This window comes from Leucoraja erinacea, chromosome 4 (genome assembly GCF_028641065.1).
Source record: "Leucoraja erinacea ecotype New England chromosome 4, Leri_hhj_1, whole genome shotgun sequence".
NCBI classification, from domain to species: domain Eukaryota; kingdom Metazoa; phylum Chordata; class Chondrichthyes; order Rajiformes; family Rajidae; genus Leucoraja; species Leucoraja erinaceus.
Window position 1 is genome coordinate 90,018,138 of NC_073380.1, and position 20,726 is coordinate 90,038,863.

General features: G+C 42.3%; 1 protein-coding gene across 1 annotated transcript in view; it reads left to right on the plus strand.

Annotated features, from left to right (window-relative positions):
- The window catches only part of nfatc1 (nuclear factor of activated T cells 1), a 252,670-nt gene that overhangs the window by 137,223 nt on the left and 94,721 nt on the right, over positions 1-20,726 (plus strand). The window contains 2 exon segments of the mRNA XM_055634764.1: positions 7,082-7,683; positions 7,685-7,775. Coding sequence (XP_055490739.1) covers positions 7,082-7,683; positions 7,685-7,775 — 693 coding nt within the window.

Sequence of the window (20,726 nt, forward strand, 5' to 3'; positions counted from 1 at the left end):
TTTTAAACTGTTTCCCCCCTCTGACTCACCTCTGATTCACCTTTCCCACGGGCTTCGGCCAATCAGTTCTTCTCCCTGCTTCTCTTTGGTGCTGCTTGTTCAAAATTCTGCTACAGATACTAAGTGTTTGCGGATACGCAAGTCTTTTGAGTGCAAAATATTTGATGTATCTGACGTCGAGAGTACATTCATCACGCCATCTGCTGGGGCTCCTGTTGCCAGCTTGCCACCACCATCTCAAGGGAAATAATGGATGGTCAATTAGATGGCCAGAGATTGCCACATCCCATGCACTACCAAAATAAATCTTGTTTAAAAACAAAGAAACCCTTCCATTTATTGTTGAGATTTATTCAACTGTAGATGACATCTACAGCTGCCTCCTTTCTAACTGATGCCAGATGTTCATAAGCACCCAGTCACGGATGTAGACATGGAAACAGGCCCCTCAGCCTTTCATGCCAACCACCAAGCAACCATTTACACTAAACCTACACTAAGCACTTTATATTCTCCCACATCCCCATCAATTCTCCCCCCCCCCTCCTTCAAATTCTACCACTCACCTAAGTACTAGGGGGAAAGGAGGCTGTAACATTTGACAGTGTCAGTTAACCAATCAACAATAAATGGACGTTTTTAAAGAAGATTTATGGAATGTTTTTGTGATGTAGGAGAATGTGGGAGCACCCTGTTGAAACCTGGGAAAATGTGCAAACCCCCAACAGACAACACCGAATATCAGGATTGAACCTGGTCAATGCTGTAAGACAGCAGCTCTACTTGGTGTAGGTTGCGTTCCTTTGGGGAATAAAGTAGTAGAATGAGTCAGAATGTACACCATATTTTGCCACAATTTTACTAGCGAATAACAAGAAACAACAGACTTGGAGATCTAATGCATGCCATTATTGTTATTACAACAGCATAAATTTAATTCCTATCTGGAGGATTCACTTCGTAATGATTTGTCTTCAAATGCTACATTGTCTGTAATCAATGCTTAAGAACTTTCCAATCTCATCAATAAGTCAGAAGGCCATGTGTTCATACCCTACTTTAGAGATTTAAGATTAAATAAATGGTAGGGCCCTGGAGAATATAGTAAAACGGAAAGACCCAGCAGTACATTGTTCCGTGAAATGGTGGCATGGTGTGATAAACAATGTGTTTAGCACGCCTGCCTTCATTGGTCAGAGCGATGAGTACACGGTTAGGGATGTCATGTTACAACTGTACAAATTATTGGCAAGACCGAACTTGACGTATTGTGTGTCATTTCAGTCGCCATTTAAAATGTCATTAAGACCATAAGACATAAGAGCAGAATTAGGCTATTCAATCATGGCAAATCTATTTTTCCCTCTCAGCCCCATTCTCCTGCCTTCTCCCCACAACCTTTAATACCTTGACATTAAGCTGGACTGGGTGCAGAAAAGATTCCCAAGGAGACATAGAAACATAGAAATTAGGTGCAGGAGACCAGAGAGCTTACATTATTAGAGAAAGCTGCTACATAGGTTGAGGGATGACCATATTGAAGTATATATAAAATCATTAGAGGTGTAGATAATATAGATAATCGCAGTATATTTCCCATGCTAGGGGAGTCTAAAGCCAGAATACAGGCAATTGATAGATACCTTGGTTGGCATCGACGAGTTGGGCTGATGGGCCATATTTCCAGGCTGAATAACTCTATGAGTCTATGTAAATTTGATACATGTCACAGTACAACACTGGGAGATGCATCACTGTCAGATGTGACATCTTTCAGTTAAGGCGTTGAACTGAGACCTCATTTGCTCTTCCAGGTTGATGTAAATATAAAGAGCCCAATTCCAAAGAGGAGTAAGAGACTGGATACTAAGAGACTGTCCACCCCTGGATTTACCTTTCAAAAAACTTAAAACTGATGATCTAATTATTTATTTCCTTGCAGTTTTTCTGGCCCTGCTGCCGTGTTTTGCACATTGCAACTGTGGCAATGTTTCAAAGCATGCCAGCCAGTCACTGTAAAGCTCCCTGGGATATCCTAAGGTGGAAAAAGGCACCATGTCAATGCAAGTCTTTCTCACAAGCCCCACTTTGTGATACATAGTACGGAATATCAGGAGAAATTACTGTACAATTTTGACCTTTCCAAAAGCTTTCGTTGGTACAGATGTCATGACTGGCTGCCAGGCATTTCATCTATGGTGAAAATAAACAGCTTGAGCAGCGTCATATTTCTAAGCACACAGCAAAGTTTGATCTGTATTTAGACTCTGTCACTGTAACTAAACTTTCAAATTTGAAAGCCATTTCGCTCATAATTACGTGAAGTTATAGTGTTGCTCCTAGACCATTTGTGTTTATTTTGTCTGAAGCATAGTTCTGCTTAACCATCAATGCCTGTCTTGTTAATGTCAGTGAACATTTTGAACTAATTGGTATAAAGCCAAGTTATATTTCATCCTATATACTTAAACTTACAGACTGTTAAGATACTGTGAAAAATTCAAATCAGGCATATAAGCCATCTAGTAGGCCAGTGTGAAAAAACAAGAGGGTGCTATGTGTGAGACTCATGATTCAGAACAGTCCTAAGTTGCTCCATTTTTTTGCATGTCTTTGGACATTTTCTGCATTAACCCATTTTGGAAATGTATCGGATTTGTCAATAATAACATTGCCAAATTACTAGCACATCTCCCTTGATATCTTTTTACGAAGAATGCACAGCAGAACATATTGGCAATGTTAAACCATGAATTATATTGACATACAATGCAGGTCTTTCCTCATGGATTAAATAATATAAAATATTAGCTTTCTCCTGCAGTTTGTGTTACTAGTCTAGTGTCCTCACTGTTCATAACCTTTCCTGCCCACTGTAACTGTAAATCTCTGTCTCACTGTGACTCTGTTTCGGGCTCTGAATGCATTGCATGTCATTTCTCTTCCAACAATAGTCCCAATTAGGGTTTACTGGTGGTGTAATGGTTAAATTACCAAACGAGTAACCAAGAGGCCTCGACAGTCAATCCCGAAACTGAATTGAAATCTTGCCAGGATAACTATGAGATTTAAATTTGGTTAATAATCTGAAATATAAAGGTCTTATTTAATAGTAATTTAAATTACTGTAGAAATGATCCGTTTCAGGACTGGGTGAATGGTGGTCAAGAATAACAAATAGCTATCTCCCCTTTATTCTTCTGCTTTCTACCTCTGTTTCTTTTCTCTTTATTCTCTTTCTTTTCTCATTTTCTTTTTCTCACTTTCTGATATCACACACTTCTCTATTTCTTTTCTATTCTCTTTTTGTCTCCTTTTTATTGTTAAAAAAAAATTAAAATAAGAAGCTGTACATGAACTGCAACATGTCAATATATACTAGGCATCTATGGTACCATATTATTGTACTTCTAAATTAAATTAAAAAAAATTAAAAAAATTACTAATAGACTCACCTAATGACCTTCAGGAGAATAAAACTTGCCATCCTTACCTGGTCTGGCTGATATGTAACTCAAGGTCTACCAATGAGTGTATTCTTAAATGGCCAACCAAACCATTCAGTTCAAGAACAATTAGGATGGGCAACAAATGTGTGATGTGAGAGTGTTGCCCAGATCCTCTAATAAGACAGCATTAAAAATCAAAATTACATTATAAATACTAATGACCATGTGTCATTTGACAGCATTTCTGCCTGTTATTTAGAAGGTTTTAGGTTGCCATTTCATTCCAGAGACCTGTGCACACACATTTGGGCTGTGGTCTAGTGCAGTACTGGCAGGGTTCTATCTTGACTATATACTGCCTTTTTGATGAGTCAACTGCTTGCTCAGAATCAATTTGGCCTTTCTTCATTGTGGTACATGGTCTTCTTTCTATTGGCCTGGTTCTCTATTCATATCTCATCCTGCCTCATGCCTCTCTCCTTCCTCTTACACACTCATTCGCTCTCTCATTCACTATCTCACACTCATTTGTCATTCTCTCGCTCACTCACTATATTTTTACTCCACTCTCGATTATTCTCCCTCTCTTCCTCACACTCTTGCTTTGTCTTTCCTTCTCTTTCCTCTTTCTCTCCTTCCCTCATATTCTCTTTCTCTCAAACTCTCACCCTTTCATGAATTTTCTGTCTTTCTGTGTGTGTCTCTTTCCCTCCCCTAAACTCTCTCTCCCATCTCCTCTCCCGCCCTCTCTTCCCCTTCCCTCCATTTCCCCCCCTCCCTCCCTTCCTTCCTCTCTCTCCCTCTCCCACTCTTCAGCTTCTCTCTCTATCTTCCCTTTCTCTCTGTCACTCTCCCCCTCTCTCTCCTCTGATCCAATGTTGGCTCCTCACATCTAACAGTTATATAAACTATGCAATCTGTTGTGAGGAAATAGCCATCTTCTTCCATATGTGGAGATGCTGGAAGACATGATCTGGTGTGAGATGAATGACTGGGAATGTAATACCCAGCTTCAGGATAAGGAGAGAACAAGCATAAGGATAAGACATTATTGATGGCAGTATCATTAATCAATATTGTTGCAATTGTCCCTGGTTCATTGTATTTATCTGCCGTTATTATTACAATGCTCTATTTTTAGCAATATTTATTATGTTGTAGCAAACTCTCTCTTGCAGTTAAGCATATTGGGATAGGATATCATTATTCAGGGCAATGAAAAACTCATCAGATCAGCATCATTGCATTAAATTTATACAATTAATGTGACTCACTGGAAGAATTAGCTATGGATTAATTTTGTGGTTGAGGAGGAGATGGCAATCAAAATCTGCGGATTTCCTATTTGATTGGTCTGGGACACCATCACCACTATTGTCATTGGGTCATTGTTCTGAAAGGGACATGTCAGATGCTTTATAAATCCAAGCCTCAGCTGGTGCTGTCTCATTCAGGTCAGGACTAATCTATGAGGCAACATGGCCAAGAACCTAGCAATGGTGTTGCCTTTACTTCAGGGAGAAGGTGTGTATTATTGGAGGAGCAAATTATCCAAAAGATGAAGGAAGGTTATATTAAACCTCTCTTTTTGCCCCTAGCTTGAACAATGTCCAAATTCAGCTGTAGAAGCTGAAGAACAGCTGAGAATATATCAGTCGGAACAGGGTTCATTTTTAATTGTTTAATGAACAATATGACAACCATATAGTCATGGTAGAAGGGGAAGTCCATCAATATATCCAAGGCATTGTTTAATAAGTACAAAATAAATCTTGACAGCACATTAAGACAGGAAGCAGGAGGGAGATAGGTTGTGTAAGAAGGAACTGCAGATGCTGGTTTAGACCGAAGATAGACACAAAAAGCTGGAGTAACTCAGCGGGACAGGCAGCCTCTCTGGAGCAAAAGAAATAAGAAATAAGGAGAGAAGAAGCTAAGTTCATAACATATTAGTTTTTTACACTAAAACCTACAGATATCTAAACATCCTGAAGAGTTCTTAATCCACCAGGGATTAAACAATGTTGAAGAGCAAAGTAAGCTTGCATAAACCAAAAGTTAAAATTCCACACACCTTTTCAAGTTCATTGTTACCATTGAGATGTTTGTACAAGCAGTGTTTACCGTGCTTATTTACATTCCTTCAGTGTTTGTACTCCTCCTCATCCCACAGCTGCTGAAACTGAGCCAAAGTTAGTTTGCAAAACCAAACTCGAGCAGTTTGTAACCAATCACTGTTGTGCCTTGTCAGTAGCTGACGTGTAGCACAATAACAGAGCAGTGCTGATTGTGAATAGTTGGAGATAAGGTACTGCATGGTAGGCTGTAAGGGGAGATCGCATGGGATCAATGGAGAGTTAGCTAACGATACAGAACTGGCATCATGATAGAAAGCAGAGTATGGTGGAGGAAGGAAGAGATGTTGCATTTTAGGATGTCAGACCAGGGCAGGACCTTCAGATTGAGCAGTGGGGCCCTGGGGAATGTTGTAGAGCAGGGAGATCTAGAAGTACAAGTATATATTTTCCAGAAAATGGCATCGTAGATAGAAACTGAGGTGAAGAATGCCTTTGGCATGCTAGCCTTCAAATCAAGTCATGTTATAATTGTCCAAGAGATTGGTGAAACCACACTTGGACTATTGTGGTTAAATTTGGTCACCCTGCTATAAGAAAGTTGACATTCAGCTGGAGAGAATGCAGGGAAGAATTACGAGGACCCAGAACTTGAGGACCTAAGCTAGTGACAGTGTGTGTAGGCTAGATCTTTATCCTTGGTGCACAGGAGGCTGAGGGATGATCTCATAGAGGTGTATTAAATCATGAGGGGAATAGATAGAATGAATGTCTAGTCTTTTTCCCAGGGTAGTGAAATGAAAAACAAGAAGGTTGGTGGTTTAAGGTGAGATAGGACAGATTTTATAGAACCTTGAGAAGCAACCTTCTCACGCAAAGGATAGGAAAGGTTTAGAAAGAGAAGGTTTGGAGGGATATGGGCCAAATGTAGACAAATGGTACAAGCTTAGATGAGGCATTTTGGTTGGCATGGACAGGTTGGGCTGAAGGGCCTGTTTCCATGCTGTGTGTTTATACATGACTGAGGAAAAATATACAAAAAAAATTATAGACAAAATTTAATCCTCTCACTATTCGGTTCAATTGACTTCAGCTCCTTGGTATCATCTCGTCAATTTCCACGTCCTTGACAGCAGTAATAATATCCCTGTAACCATTTCAGATGACTATTCAACGGCCTTAGCCAATTGTCTTCACTGGATTATTTTACCATCTCTTGTTTTTCCAAAGCCCATATTTAAAAATACTCAGTCCGCGTAATGAATGTGAACTGGTGGAGGCTTTAGGCTGCAGGCCTCTGTTACAATGCAGGCCTGTAAGAATGTGTTTATACAGTATGCTTTGTGGTAAGGGTGATTCCAAAAGAAATAGTGCTTTCAATATGAAAAACAGCTGTGACTTTCTTGTGCGCGTGACTCATCCAATTTTTATTGAGTGGGAGACTGAGGTCACTGACATACAGAGACTGATTGAGAATCGTGTTTATTTTGCAAAATATCTTACCCGCAGACCCGCACATAGTTGAATATCTGTCGCCTTGTTTTCTTCTCTCCTCAGTTCCCGTTATAAAAACAGAACCTGCCGATGACTATGAACCGGCCTTAGTCTACGGATCACTTCATGAAGGCATGAGCCCCTTGTCTCAGCCCTACTACTCTCAACCAGTCATGGTCCCCGAGATTACTCCAGACCCTAGTTCCTGCCTTGTCGGTAGTTTTCCCTCTTGTCAACAGAGGAACGCTGGGTTATCATCCTCCCCTACATCAGGTCACAAGCAGCACGAAGTTGCACCTGCCCCCTATGCAAAATGCACCAGCAGCACAGCCAACACCCAGCTTGGTCACCGACAGTCTGGAACAACAGTGCCTGCTCTTCAAGACGTGAACAGATCGGTTGTTGTGCATCCAGGTTCGCCCACTCACTCTGCCCACGGCCTGATGCATCCCCCGATGACTCAGCACCTGAACAGTAGCTGTTCCCATGGCTTCCAACATGCTCTGTATCCCAACAATCTTTCTCCTCAAGGCCCTTCCCCCTCACCAGAGGCAACTTACGTGCAGCCCTTCAGTCCGACAAACTCCGCAGCAAGGGGGCAACAACAGCAAGCTCAGAAGCCACCAAATAATAGGGCTCAATCCAGTCCGTCAATGATGCCACCAAATCCAAGGGGAGAATGGCCCGGATTTGACTCCCTTGCAAGTTACAGTGAAACAAGAGCCTGAAGAACTGGACCAGTTGTATCTGGATGACGGTAGGTGCAGCATTAGCCGAATCCCTTTTCCCAAAAAAAGTCTCAAGTTTTGGGGACTTGCCTTAATCTGTTTGCATTTATTACAGGTGTAAATGGATCTATTTAAAAAAATGATTGTTTCTTGCTTTGATTCTGTGGGTTATTTTATCATAATATTTTATTTGGGCACAACAAATCTTGAAGGTTGACGTTGTGCATAATATCAGCAGAACTGATAACAAGGAAAGTAACAGTAATCCCTGTGGTCATGTTCAATCCGGCATTAAAATTATTCCTTAAATATTTGAGTTCATTGAAAGCATTTGGTCGTTCTTAGCAATGGTCGCAGATTACATAGTTATAAATCCAAATCACATAGGATGTTACATTAGCTTCCATGGGGATCTGAAACTATCAGCTATTGGATGTGAGATAACCTGGGAATATCAAGCCTAAAAAGCTTGCTAGGCTTGGACAATGCACCCAGTCACAACTCCCTTGGCTGTGGATGGGTTTTGGGGATGACTGGATGGTGAGTCTAGGTGATTGAGCCTCGTTGAATGCCTTGTTCAGGACATGTTAGCCATCAGTGCCCAGAGATGTGATTGTGGCCTTTCTTATGCAGTTTGTTAGAACCATAGGGATAAAAATGTTTAATGGAGCATTAAAAAATGATTGATGTTTTGGAGACTCCTTTCTTATGGTTTAGTTCTCTATTAGTTCTATATTGTTTTTTTAAATGTGGCCACCTGTTGATGATGATGAAGTGACCAACTAAAGGTTCACCAAGTTGTTGGTTAATGATATTTGGATTCCACAGCCTTTTCATGCATTATGTTATATCAAATGATATTTAATTTGTAAACAACACCATTTTCTTGGATTAGATTCTTGGAATTGGGCTCCCATCCATTCCACTCAAAGGGGAGGAAGTTTATTTAAGGAAGTTTATTTACTTCCTCGGATATAGTACTCATTTTAAATGTGTGCTGGAGATGGTTTATGTAAAAAATCCTTATCCTTTGTGCGATCTTCTTTGACCTGACCTATTCACCCTCCTGCTCTTACTCATGTCTGACTCCCCGATCGTGAAAGAAAATAAGAATGTCATTGTGGAGTTGTAACTTCTGCAGATAGTTTTCCTACTGACCAAAGTATTTATTCAAGTTATTTATTTGTTAGCAATGTTTTTCTACCATTCCTGTTTAATCTGAAAGGATATATTCAGTCCTTATCCTTCTAATCCTGAAGACAAATTATTGACATTTTATAAGGAATGATCTTTGACTTTTCCTAACCAAAAGGAGTGATCTTACCTGCATGTTTATTTCTGGAGATCCCTTCATACCTACTACTCACTTGAAGTGGCATTTTACATGTACAGCTTCCAGTATTGCACTCAGTTTTCAAAATGTGGTCTCCTCTGCAATCGAGAAACCAAACTCAGTTAGGGTGATCAAGTTACAGAACAGCATCGTTCAGTCTGCAAAGGCATCATTGAGTTTCTGCCTACCTGTCACGTTCATTTACTGTCATATTAATCACACTGTTCTCTCTATCTGTGGACCTACAGAGTTGAAGGAGTTGCATCGTATCTTCCTCGAGGTATGTTGCAGCTCTTGAAGCTTAATATTCAATTTCAGGAAACAACACTGTTCTCTCTCTCCCTCCCTCCCCTCTCTCCCTCCCCCTCCCCCTCCCTCTCCCTCCCTTCTTCTCTCCCTACCTCTCCCTCTCTCCCTCTCCCTCTCTCTCTCCCCCTCTCCCTCCCTCCCTCTCCCCCCCCTCCCCCCCTCTCTCTCCTCTCTCCCCCTCCCTCCCCTCCCTCCCCCCCCCCCCTCCTCCCCTCCCCCCCCCCCTCCCCCTCCCCCCCCTCCCCCACCTCCCTCCCCCCCTCCCCCCTCCCTCTCCCCTCTCCCTCCCTCTCCCTCCCCCCCTCTCTCCCCCTCTCCCCTCCCCTCCCCTCCCCTCTCTCCCCCTCCCCCCCCCTCTCCCTCTCTCTCCCCCCCCATCCCCCATCTCTCTCCTCTCTCCCTCCCCCCGCTACATCTCCACCTCTCTCCCTATCCCCCCCCTCTCTCTCCCCCCTTCCTCTCTTTCTCCCCCTCCCTTTCCCCCTCTATTTTCCCCACTGTCTTCCCCTCCCACTATCTTTCCGCCCCCCCCCCCCTCTCACTCCCCCTCCCTCTCCCCCATCCTCTCCCTATCATGTGTAGCTGAACCTCTATTTCAATTTTTTTCAATTTCTATCTCTAACAAGTCCCCTTGTTCCCTTGACAATGTTGGCCTACACCCTGTCATGAACGTTGCCTCATGTGTACACATGTTCCTCTCTCTGCAATTTCTCCCACTATCCCAGTTCCGCTGAAGGGTTGCTGACCAGAACTCTCAACTCTGTTTCTTTCTCCAGTGATGCTGCTTAATCTGCTATGTATTTCCAATAATATCTGTCGCTGATTCATAGTTTTGTTTCATAACCTAACTGGTTTTACTTTGTAATCCCTTGCACTTTCTCTGCCTTATTTTTTCTGTGATTTATGTTATTTCCATTCTTTTCTTGGTTGCTGGCGTCTTTAGCTATGGATTCTGGCAGGTTTGCTTTCTTCCACCAGTATCAAAGTGATCCTTTTTTCTGTTGACCGTGTTTTGTAGGCAGTGATTCTGTTTGGGGCTTCACTTGTCTGTGATGTCTGCCCAAGCACCTTGTTGCTCAGCTCAGCCAGAACTTGAAGCGCAAGTCTTTCCACAGCAAAACTGCTGCTCAGTTCTGGTTGAAGAGCCAATTGTCATTTTCCCCATTCTTTCCATTTGCATAACCGAGCTTTACTTTAGCTTTGCAGCGTACAGTCCATTTCTATTAGTTCAGTGACTTTTTTTTCTCCCCCTAGGAGAAATAGGAAAAATATTTTAGAGGAAAAAAATGTTCAATTTTATTCCGTAATTCACATAAAATAGTTTTAACAAAAAGAACACAGGGCCTGTTTTGGCTTTTGCTCAAGCAGGTTTATATTAGCAACTCATTCAAATCAGGCATTTTCAAACTCTGCAGATAATGGATACCCTACCTATTTGTAACTCTAATGCTATCTCACCCTATTAACTAGCCTTGGGACAAGGGAAATTAACATTATACGTGTCCGATTCTCCAGAACTGCCCTGTATTTCAGTCCGTATGCTTTTCTTGTTGTCAGTCATCTGTGTCCGAAATGACATCATGCTCTGGAATATTATTTATTAAGCCTCAATTTCTAGTAAAGTGTATAATATGAAAAATATTTTTACTGCCTCTGTAAACAGGCACATAAAATTGTACCTTGGCATGGTGAATCTGAGATCTCGGTGGAGGATCTGACTCCTAATGGATTGCATGCTGTCACTTATTTCTGGAGTTAATATTTTTACCACTACACCAGCACTGAATCTTCAGTTTTAATACCCCTCTGTTCTTTTTCATCACATTATTTTAAGTGAGACAATTCTACCTTTATATTACTTATGCACTCACCTTGCAACCACATAAAGAATGCACATGTTCCACATGTGAATAGTAAGATTAAACGAGAACTTACCAGTTCGAAGTTTGATCGTTATTTTATGAGGAGTACGTTGAGGGAATACGTGAAGAACCCCGCCAGGACGCATGCATGTCATTCTTCAAAGCAGCGGTGTGAAATCACAGATAACTGTAATGACTTAAACATAGTAAGATTAGAGAAGAAATACCAGTTGAGTATACGATCATGGGTGGGAGCGGAGGGCACGTAATCCCTCAACGTACTCCTCATAAAATAACGATCAAACTTCGAACTGGTAAGTTCTCGTTTAATCTTACTATTTTACTTCGGAGTCACGTGAGTGACTACATGAGGATTTCAAAGCTCTGTGATTTCATGCCGTGGAAACGAGTCCATGCATCACATCTGCCTTAATGATTGTAGGAGGAATTGTGTCACCATAATTTAGACATGAATCCGACATTGAAATCCATGACATTTATTTACACAAAATGTTAGCCCCTATTTATGGGGTAAATTAAATTACAGAACTTAAAATTGTTTCTGCAAATGTTCCAGGTTTAATGACTGGTTTATGATAAAATAGTTGGAATGTTTTTCCCCTGACCATCCTGCTGTCTTGAGGATTTGGTCCATTGGTACATCCAACTGCATAGCTGCCGATGTAGCTGCAGCCCTGGTGGAATGAGATTTTAAAATATTACTATCCACCTCAGCCTGTATTAGAACCTGTTTCAGCCATCTTGAGATGGTCTGGACCGTCACTCTTTTGTGTGGTTGCTTATGACTGACTAAAAGTGCCTTCCCATTGCCTCTGATGATTTTCGTGTTCTCCATGTATAACGACAAATGTCTTACTATACAGAGACGATCATCTGTTGGGTAAGACCTAAATTCTATATTGAGGCCTGCTGATCCCTGTCTGTTCTGCTTAACTAATTCATAAATATGAAACGTAATATTTTCAGATGAAGAAGTCATGTTGTCCAGTCTTAATTTATGTAATGACTGTACCCTTTGTGCCGTGACCAATGCCATTAGCATGACTGTTTTTAATGTCAGTCTATGTAGGGACAGAGCTGTTGCTGGAGACCTATTCCTGAGCATCTTCAGGACAATACTCACATTCCATATTTGGGAGTACCTGGTTCTTGGGGGATTGGTAATAAAAATTCCCCTCATAAGTTTTGTTACCAGTGGGTGAGTCCCAACAGAGTGACACTCTGTTCCTTGCCATAGATAAGTTGACAGGGCACTTCTGGTGCAGTTGATGGCACTATAACTGAGCCACTCATCATAATGGAGGCCTGCCAGGTATTCCAGAAAAGATGGGATGTTCATTTCTCTGTAGGTGATGCTGTTTTTGTGACAATACATCTCCCACTTCCTGATATAGACCAGATACTGTTTTTTGATGGACTGTCTGTGGGCCACCAAAATCATGTTCACTATTCGGTCCGTCAGTCCCAGCTGTAGTAGTGGTATTTTTAGACTCTACAAATTAATTAATTCAAATAGTTATGGCATGGGTGGCTATCCCTCATTACGGGATGAACCAATAAGTCTGGTCTATTCGGGATGGTGATACATGGTTCTAATACCATGTTCAGTATCACTGGTAACCAAGGTTGAGTAGGCCAATCGGGTACTAAAAAAATACCAGACGCAGAGTCTTGCTGTATTTTCCTTAATACCCGACTGATGAGGCAGAAAGGAGGGAATGCATAAATAAACAATTTCCCCCAATGCAGCGAAAATGCATCTGTCGCCGCTGCCCCATGGTCTGGTTCCCACGAAACATAGTTTGATAACTGGTGATTAAGCCTGGATGCGAATAGATCGATATCTGGTGTTCCATACCGTGCTGTAATATCAGCAAATACTTTTTTATTCAACATCCATTTGGTGTTTTCATTAAATTTGCGTGACCTGGTGTCTGCCACTAAATTTAGTTTACCTGGTAGGTAAGTAGCTATCCAAATATCTCTCTGGATACACCATTGCCAAGTTGTATTAGCCAGATTGTCACATGATGTCGATTTGTTTCCACCCATGTGGTTGATATATGCTACCACGGTGGTATTGTCTATCTGTAGTCTAACATGCTGGTGATATGACCCAGTACAATATGACTTTAGGCCATAGAATGCACCCAACATTTCCAGGTAGTTTATGCCCAGTGTTAGTAAAAATGATGCCTCCTGAGCAGTCCATCTACCTCCACAGCTGGAGATGGAATTGGTGGCACCCCAACCAAGTGCACTGGCATCAGTTTGTAGCACCATAGAAGGGTTGCTAATAATGATTGGATTGAAACAAAGCCGAATGGTATCTATCCACCATTTTAGTTCCATTATAGCTTTGATTGGTAGCTTCATTGGTTTGTCAAAATGACCAGCATTTATTTTGAGTGCTTGTATTTTTGCTCTCTGTAAATTTTGGTAATGTAAAGGTCCAAATTGTGTGGCTGGAAAAGCAGCCACCATTTTACCAATTACTTTTGCTACCAATTTGATGGACGGTTTACTGATGTCAATGAGGTCATTGCAAGCCTCTATTAAGTCTATAGCCTTTCCCTTTGGCAAAGTTACCGACATGTGAACTGAGTCAATGGTGAACCCCAAATAGTCCATAGTAGTGGAAGGCATTAATTTAGATTTAACTGGATGGATGATAAACCCCAGTTTTTCAAATAACTGTTTTGTGGCTGTTACAGTTTGTTTGGCCAATTACAAAGTTTTGCCCACAATAGGTATGTCATCTAGATATGCCATGACCATGTGTTTTCGTTTCCGTAGAAACGCTAGGGCTGGTTTCAAAATTTTTGTGAACAGCCTTGGGGCTGATGTTAATCCATTTGGTAGCGCTCTATACTTCCAGTGCTGTCCCATCCAGTTGAATTTTAAGTAACATCTGTGGTCACCTCGTATAGGGACTGAATAGTAAGCATCTTTTAAATCGATGCTAGCCTTGAAGTAACCTTTGGAAATCAATTGTTTTGCAGTAACAAAGGTTTCCATTTTAAAATGAATATATTGCACAAATGTATTCAATTTGGTCAGATCTATGATGATGCGACAACCACCATCTTTTTTGTTTTTGGTAAAGATATTGGACACGAATTCTAGCGGTTCGTGTTGGGATTTTTCAATTACCCCTTTTGCGTAAAGCCGCTCCAGTTCAGCATGCGTTTCTGATTTTTCTTTACCGGAAAGTACGAACATTCGGTTCGGTATATGTTGAACTGGAGGGCTGTACTTGTGTATAAATTCTATGGTATATTCTTGGATACTGCTTAAAATATAAGTGTTGGTAGTTAACATACTCCATGCATCCAGAAAGGAGTGTAATCTCCCCCTAACCTCCATGCTCTCTGCAATTTGTAGGGAACCAGACCCACCTACCTCCATAGTTACCAGTGGCAGGTTTACTTCTTTTTGTAAATCCTTCGTTGATGTTGAGGCGTCGGTGTCTAGGTTTGTGGTTTGGTTGATGTTGGAGGTTTGCGTATCTTCCAAGAAGGCTGGTCTGGGCCATGGCCTAAAAAAGACTCATGTACCGGATCTTCGAGCTTTCACCAGTCAGTCTTGTTCTATTGGTGGGTGCGTATGGGTGCTGTCTATGGCCGTAGTGGGTTTTTGATGAAGGCCCTTTTATGAGCCCCAGGGTTTTTGCTTCCTCATCGAGCTCCTTGACTTGCTTCGATAGGTTACCTCCAAATAGTAAAATTGGTGGTTTTACGTTTCCAGGTTTGCACAGACCCGCGAATTTCGGGTTTAAAGTAGGTCGGATGGCACTCTTCCTGATGCTGTTTATTTCATATTGTGTGTTGCAAAGCAGTGCCAGTGCATCCTGTTGGTCCTGCAACATGTCCTTCTCATCCACTGTGCGGGTGAAAGCTGTTATCCCCGCTGTTAGGAGTTTTAACACCTTTTGTAGTTTGATTTCCATGCCTCTAACTCCTATTCCAATATGTTTCCATATACAAGTATTTACTACAGGAACATTCAGGGATATACAGTTACCCGGTGCCAGGTGTCTTGACGTGGTGTCCAATATAGCCTGTTCTTGTAGCTGGTTAAAGGACATATAATCTATACTGGCAGCTAGTTTTTGCTCCAGGTTTTGGCCAGTCTGGTCTGGCTGTATGAAGTTGGACACCATGTCCAGTAGATTTTCACGTTCCTGCACCCCCTGCACACTTGATTTCTCTTCTGCAAACCCCTCTTCAGGATCAGGCCAGAACTGACCCCCTATACTCCCCTCTGACGAGGGAGAAGCACTGTGCAGCCCTACAAGAGGTGCTGCTGTGGGTTTTACATAGAGCCCACAGTGACTCGACTCCATCTCCCGGAGCCTGTCACGTTGGAGCAAATGCTCCACACACCGCTCCATCCGGCTCCAGCGCTCACGGTCGCTGGCCGCCCGCGGCTGCTCACAGTCGGACTCATCTGAGTCCACGACTTTGTTAGTTTTCTGTTTTGCCTTACCGCCCGGCCGCGGAGTGGATCTGGCCGGTGCGGAGTCGACATCGGGTACAGCTGATCCCATTATAGGTGATTCAAGTGCCGCTGGCCGCTGCTGGCTGCCCGCTACTCCGCGGTCCTCCCCCACCAGCTTTGTCGCAGCCCTTGTTGCTTTCATCGATTTGTCCATTGACTCCCCACCTGTAATCAGTATGGGAACAACACAAAAAGACCGCAGAGTAAACTCTTACCTGCATGTTCCAGCTTTTAAACTGCCGCTGCGGGGGAACGTCGTTCCACCCCGCCTGACTGTTTCGCAATGCGTGTAGCGATATGACATGCATGCGTCCTGGCGGGGTTCTTTACGTAGTCACTCACGTGACTCCGAAGTAAAATTTAGAGATTTACTTTGTTGAGATGTGGTCTCTCAAGATGACAGCTTCAAAATGGTTGCTGGGTTGTGTGCTAAAGGCATCAGCTTGACCACTGTCTGTACAAAGCTGGTGTTGGATTCTACAGTAGAATGATTCTGCAACAGAACATCACAACAAGATTTAACCCAGTCATTGGGCAGTCTCCAGCAGTTGGGCTGGGCAAAGATGCATCCGAACATACCACCTGAGGCAGAAGCTGAAGTCCAAACAAGAGATTGGCATTTTGTGTTGAAAGTTGGGGTGTTAGGCACTCAAGCCTTGGGTGCAAAGAATTATGTGGATTGGCAGTGAACTGAAAGGAATTGTAGAGTTAGATTGCAACTAGGATACAAATTGGAGGGTGGGAGAATGATTGGGAGTTGAATGGGGTGCTGTCTTAGAGCAGGGAGCACAGGGTTGTTGAAAGTACTTAGTCCATATGTGATACGAGCAAAATTAGGCCATTCAGCCCATCATGGATGATCTATCGTTCTCTCTTAACCCCATTCTCCTACCTTCTTCCATAACCCCTGTCACCCGTACTAATCAATTTCTCTTCACGTACCTTGCCACTGAGGTAAGAAGATTGTGTTGTCCCAGAATAACCAACTGTCATCCTGTGAATTGTTGAATCCTTGACACATAATTTGCATCGAGACTCACAAGGGTGGCTCATGACAGGGACACTGGCACAGAATATTTCAAAAGTGGTTGTGCTCAAGAAATAAGCAGCAATGTTGAAAATAAAGCATCATTGTGCAATTAAATGTCTAGGCATACATATTCATATATTTGCCAGCAGGAGTTTAATGTGCAAATCTGGTGCATGGTTTGTGACTCTACTGGACTTTTCAGCTGATTGGGAAGACTGTTTGGTATAGCCTAACCCTTCTGTAGGAATGAAACAAGCATATGTGCAGTGGTGAGATCATAGTTCAGTGGTTTGGCACAGTTACCTTAAACTTAATCCAGTATAACATTCAATTTCCCCAACCATCCCAAAATAATCTTCTCTAAAGGGCCAAAATACAACAAGCATAATTTAAAAATAAAATAGTTCATCATGGCAAAATCAGGAAAGCAGACTATTATCTAAATGGTGGCCGATTAGGAAAAGGGGAGATGCAGCGAGACCTGGGTGTCATGGTACACCAGTCATTGAAAGTAGGCATGCAGGTGCAGCAGGCAATGAAGAAAGCGAATGGTATGTTAGCTTTCATAGCAAAAGGATTTGAGTATAGGAGCAGGGAGGTTCTACTGCAGTTGTACAGGGTCTTGGTGAGACCACACCTGGAGTATTGCGTGCAGTTTTGGTCTCCAAATCTGAGGAAGGACATTATTGCCATAGAGGGAGTGCAGAGAAGGTTCACCAGACTGATTCCTGGGATGTCAGGACTGTCTTATGAAGAAAGACTGGATAGACTTGGTTTATACTCTCTAGAATTTAGGAGATTGAGAGGGGATCTTATAGAAACTTACAAAATTCTTAAGGGGTTGGACAGGCTAGATGCAGGAAGATTGCTCCCGATGTTGGGGAAGTCCAGGACAAGGGGTCACAGCTTAAGGATAAGGGGGAAATCCTTTAAAACCGAGATGAGAAGAACCTTTTTCACACAGAGAGTGGTGAATCTCTGGAATTCTCTGTCGCAGAGGGTAGTCGAGGCCAGTTCATTGGCTATATTTAAGAGGGAGTTAGATGTGGCCCTTGTGGCTAAGGGGATCAGAGGGTATGGAGAGAAGGCAGGTACGGGATACTGAGTTGGATGATCAGCCATGATCATATTGAATGGCGGTGCAGACTAGAAGGGCCGAATGGCCTACACCTGCACCTAATTTCTATGTTTCTATGTTGATACGGCCTCTATCTTTCTATCATTTACCTGATCGCAGGCAACTCATCCTGAACACATTGTACATTTAACATAGTAAAAATCCTGACGGGGTACACTGAAGCATAATCATGTGAAATTTGATGCCCAGACATTAAAGGTTACATTAGGAGCGGCATTGGCCTGAATATTGGTCAGAATGCTTTTGTGGAAGGCCTGCAAAGAGGAAGAAAAGGAAAGGAAGTTTAGGGAAGGAATTCCGATAGTCAAGGCCCAGGCATTCCATCACTATAAGGCAGTTTTCCCATATTAACTCCCTTTGCTTCTTCAGAGATGACATAGCACCAATAGATTGCATCATAACAATGATGATATCAGTGGCAAATGCATTAACTGTCATATTTGCATTATTAACATCATATTTACATGTGTCTTCCTAAATAGTTATTGGATGAAAAAGTGAGAGCAGAAGTTCTTCATGATTTTTCCTATTCCTGGCAAGCGCTAAAAAGCATGCATGCAAGCACTTGCTGAAATCTTGATCAAAAAGTAAAATGTTGGTGGAACTCATCAGGTCATGCAGCATCCGTAGAGGGACATGGACCGTTTTTACATGGAAAAGCAACCTTCTGAAGAAGAGCTCCAACTTGAAATGTCTTCTGTCTATTTCCTCCACAGATATTGATTGGCTGCTGAGTTCCTCCAACACTATGTGTTTTGTTCAACTCTCCACTGTGGTTTTTTTTTAATGGATTATTTCATGTGACATGAGTTTATTGCTCGTCCCTAACTGCCCTGGACATGGTTCTGCTAAGTCGCCTTCATGAATCTTTGCAGTCCTTCTGGTCAATTGCTTCCACAGGGTGTTGTGTGTAGGGTCCAGGATTTACAACCTGGGATGGTGAAGGACAGGCCATATATTTTCAAGTCAGGATTGGGTGAGATTTGGAAGCTACAAGTACCCATATACCATTTACCTTTGTCCTTCCGGTGACTGACGTTGTCTTGATGGTGTCTTGTCTACTGAAACATCTGCAGGTCTACACTGTAAGTTCTAAGATTTTCTCTTTGACAATGGACCAGCTTCAATCTGAGCTGCTATAGAAAAACCAGACGTATGCTTCCCACATATTCTCCAAACAAACTCTCTCCTCAAGTGCTTCTGCAGTCAAAGGCATCCAATACTTTGACAGGATAAATTTTCTCTAACATTTCCTTCACTGTAGCACACTTCCTGTCTTGCTATTACCTCACAGAGCGTCTTGAAAAATGTATTACCCGATCCTTCCTTATCTCCCTGCATAAGTTCATAAGTTATAGGAGAAGATTTAAGCCATTTGGCCCCTCAAGTATCCTCAATCATGGCTGATCTAACTTTCCCACTCACCCCATTCTCCTGCCTTCTCCCCATAACCCCATGGCACCCTTACTAATCAAGAATCTGTCAATCTCTACATTAAAAATATCCATTGACTTGGCCTCCACAGCCATCTGTGGCAATGAATTCCTCAAAATAAATTCCTCCTCTAACCCTGATCTGATATATATTTTAAAAGTCTACATCTGAATTAGTAAACTTTTTTTTAATAATGGGTGGACATGAAATAAATATCTCCACTGAACTTGCACCTTTCACAAGGGTTTTAACAAGCAGTACATGTTGGTTTGCCAAAGAAATACACCAAATGCTGGAGTAAGTCAACAGGTCAGGCAGCATCTCTGAAGAACATAGGTGACATTTTGGGTTGGGACCGTATTTCAGAATGACTGAAAGGGCAGTAGGAAAGAAAGCTGGAAAAGAGGAGGGACAGGGCAGAGCATGGACAGCAATAGGTGAACACAGGCAAGGGTTTTGATAGGCAGATTGTTGGACACAGGCCAGAGATACAAATGCCAGGTTTGAGTCCAAAAGGATAAAGAGTTATGAATTGTGAAGCTCGGGGATAGAAACAGTGTTTGAAATGATTCCAAGCTCCCTGAAATGCAAATTACTCTTTTGTGCAGCTTTTATCTCAATGAGTACATACATTTTAAAAATAAATAAAGTTAAAATTCAACACCTTCCAACCAAATGTAGAAGAGCTTATCTGTTCCACCAATCAAGCTGGTATTATATTCTGCATTTTGTATTCAGATGTACAGTTTGGTGACCAATACTGTGAAGAATACTGAGTTGGATGATCAGCCATGATCATATTGAATGGCGGTGCAGGCTCGAAGGGCCAAATGGCCTACTCCTGCACCTAATTTCTATGTTACTATGTTTCTAAGAATGTCATTGGCACTGTTTATGATTGATACAAATACATCGATTGATACAAATACATCGATAGATGCTCCTGAACACATCATCAGTGATGTAACCTTGGGTCATTGGGTGTATCGGGTCTTTCAACATCAGACACCCTCACCCAGGCGACCCAGCCGTGGTTGATCAGACCACGACTTGTGTTCAGGTGGCATTCGCTCCTCCCCATGGACCTCCTCTCCTGATCCAGAGCCATCTCGAGGCCTTCTCCGCTGCCTCTTTGGTGTTCTTGATGGCCCTTCTCCTCGCCATCTCCACAACCAATCCTTAAATGGTGCTTTTCACCATCATTGAGGTGTTTGAATCAGTACCATGTGTGGTCCGTGAAGTCCTTGAATACTCTACATTGAATGCATCCTCTGCCGAGACTGTTGTAAGCTGTCAAAAACCAAGGCTCCTCGAGGGCAATTTGGGATTTTCATGGAAAAGCTGACAGCTCTC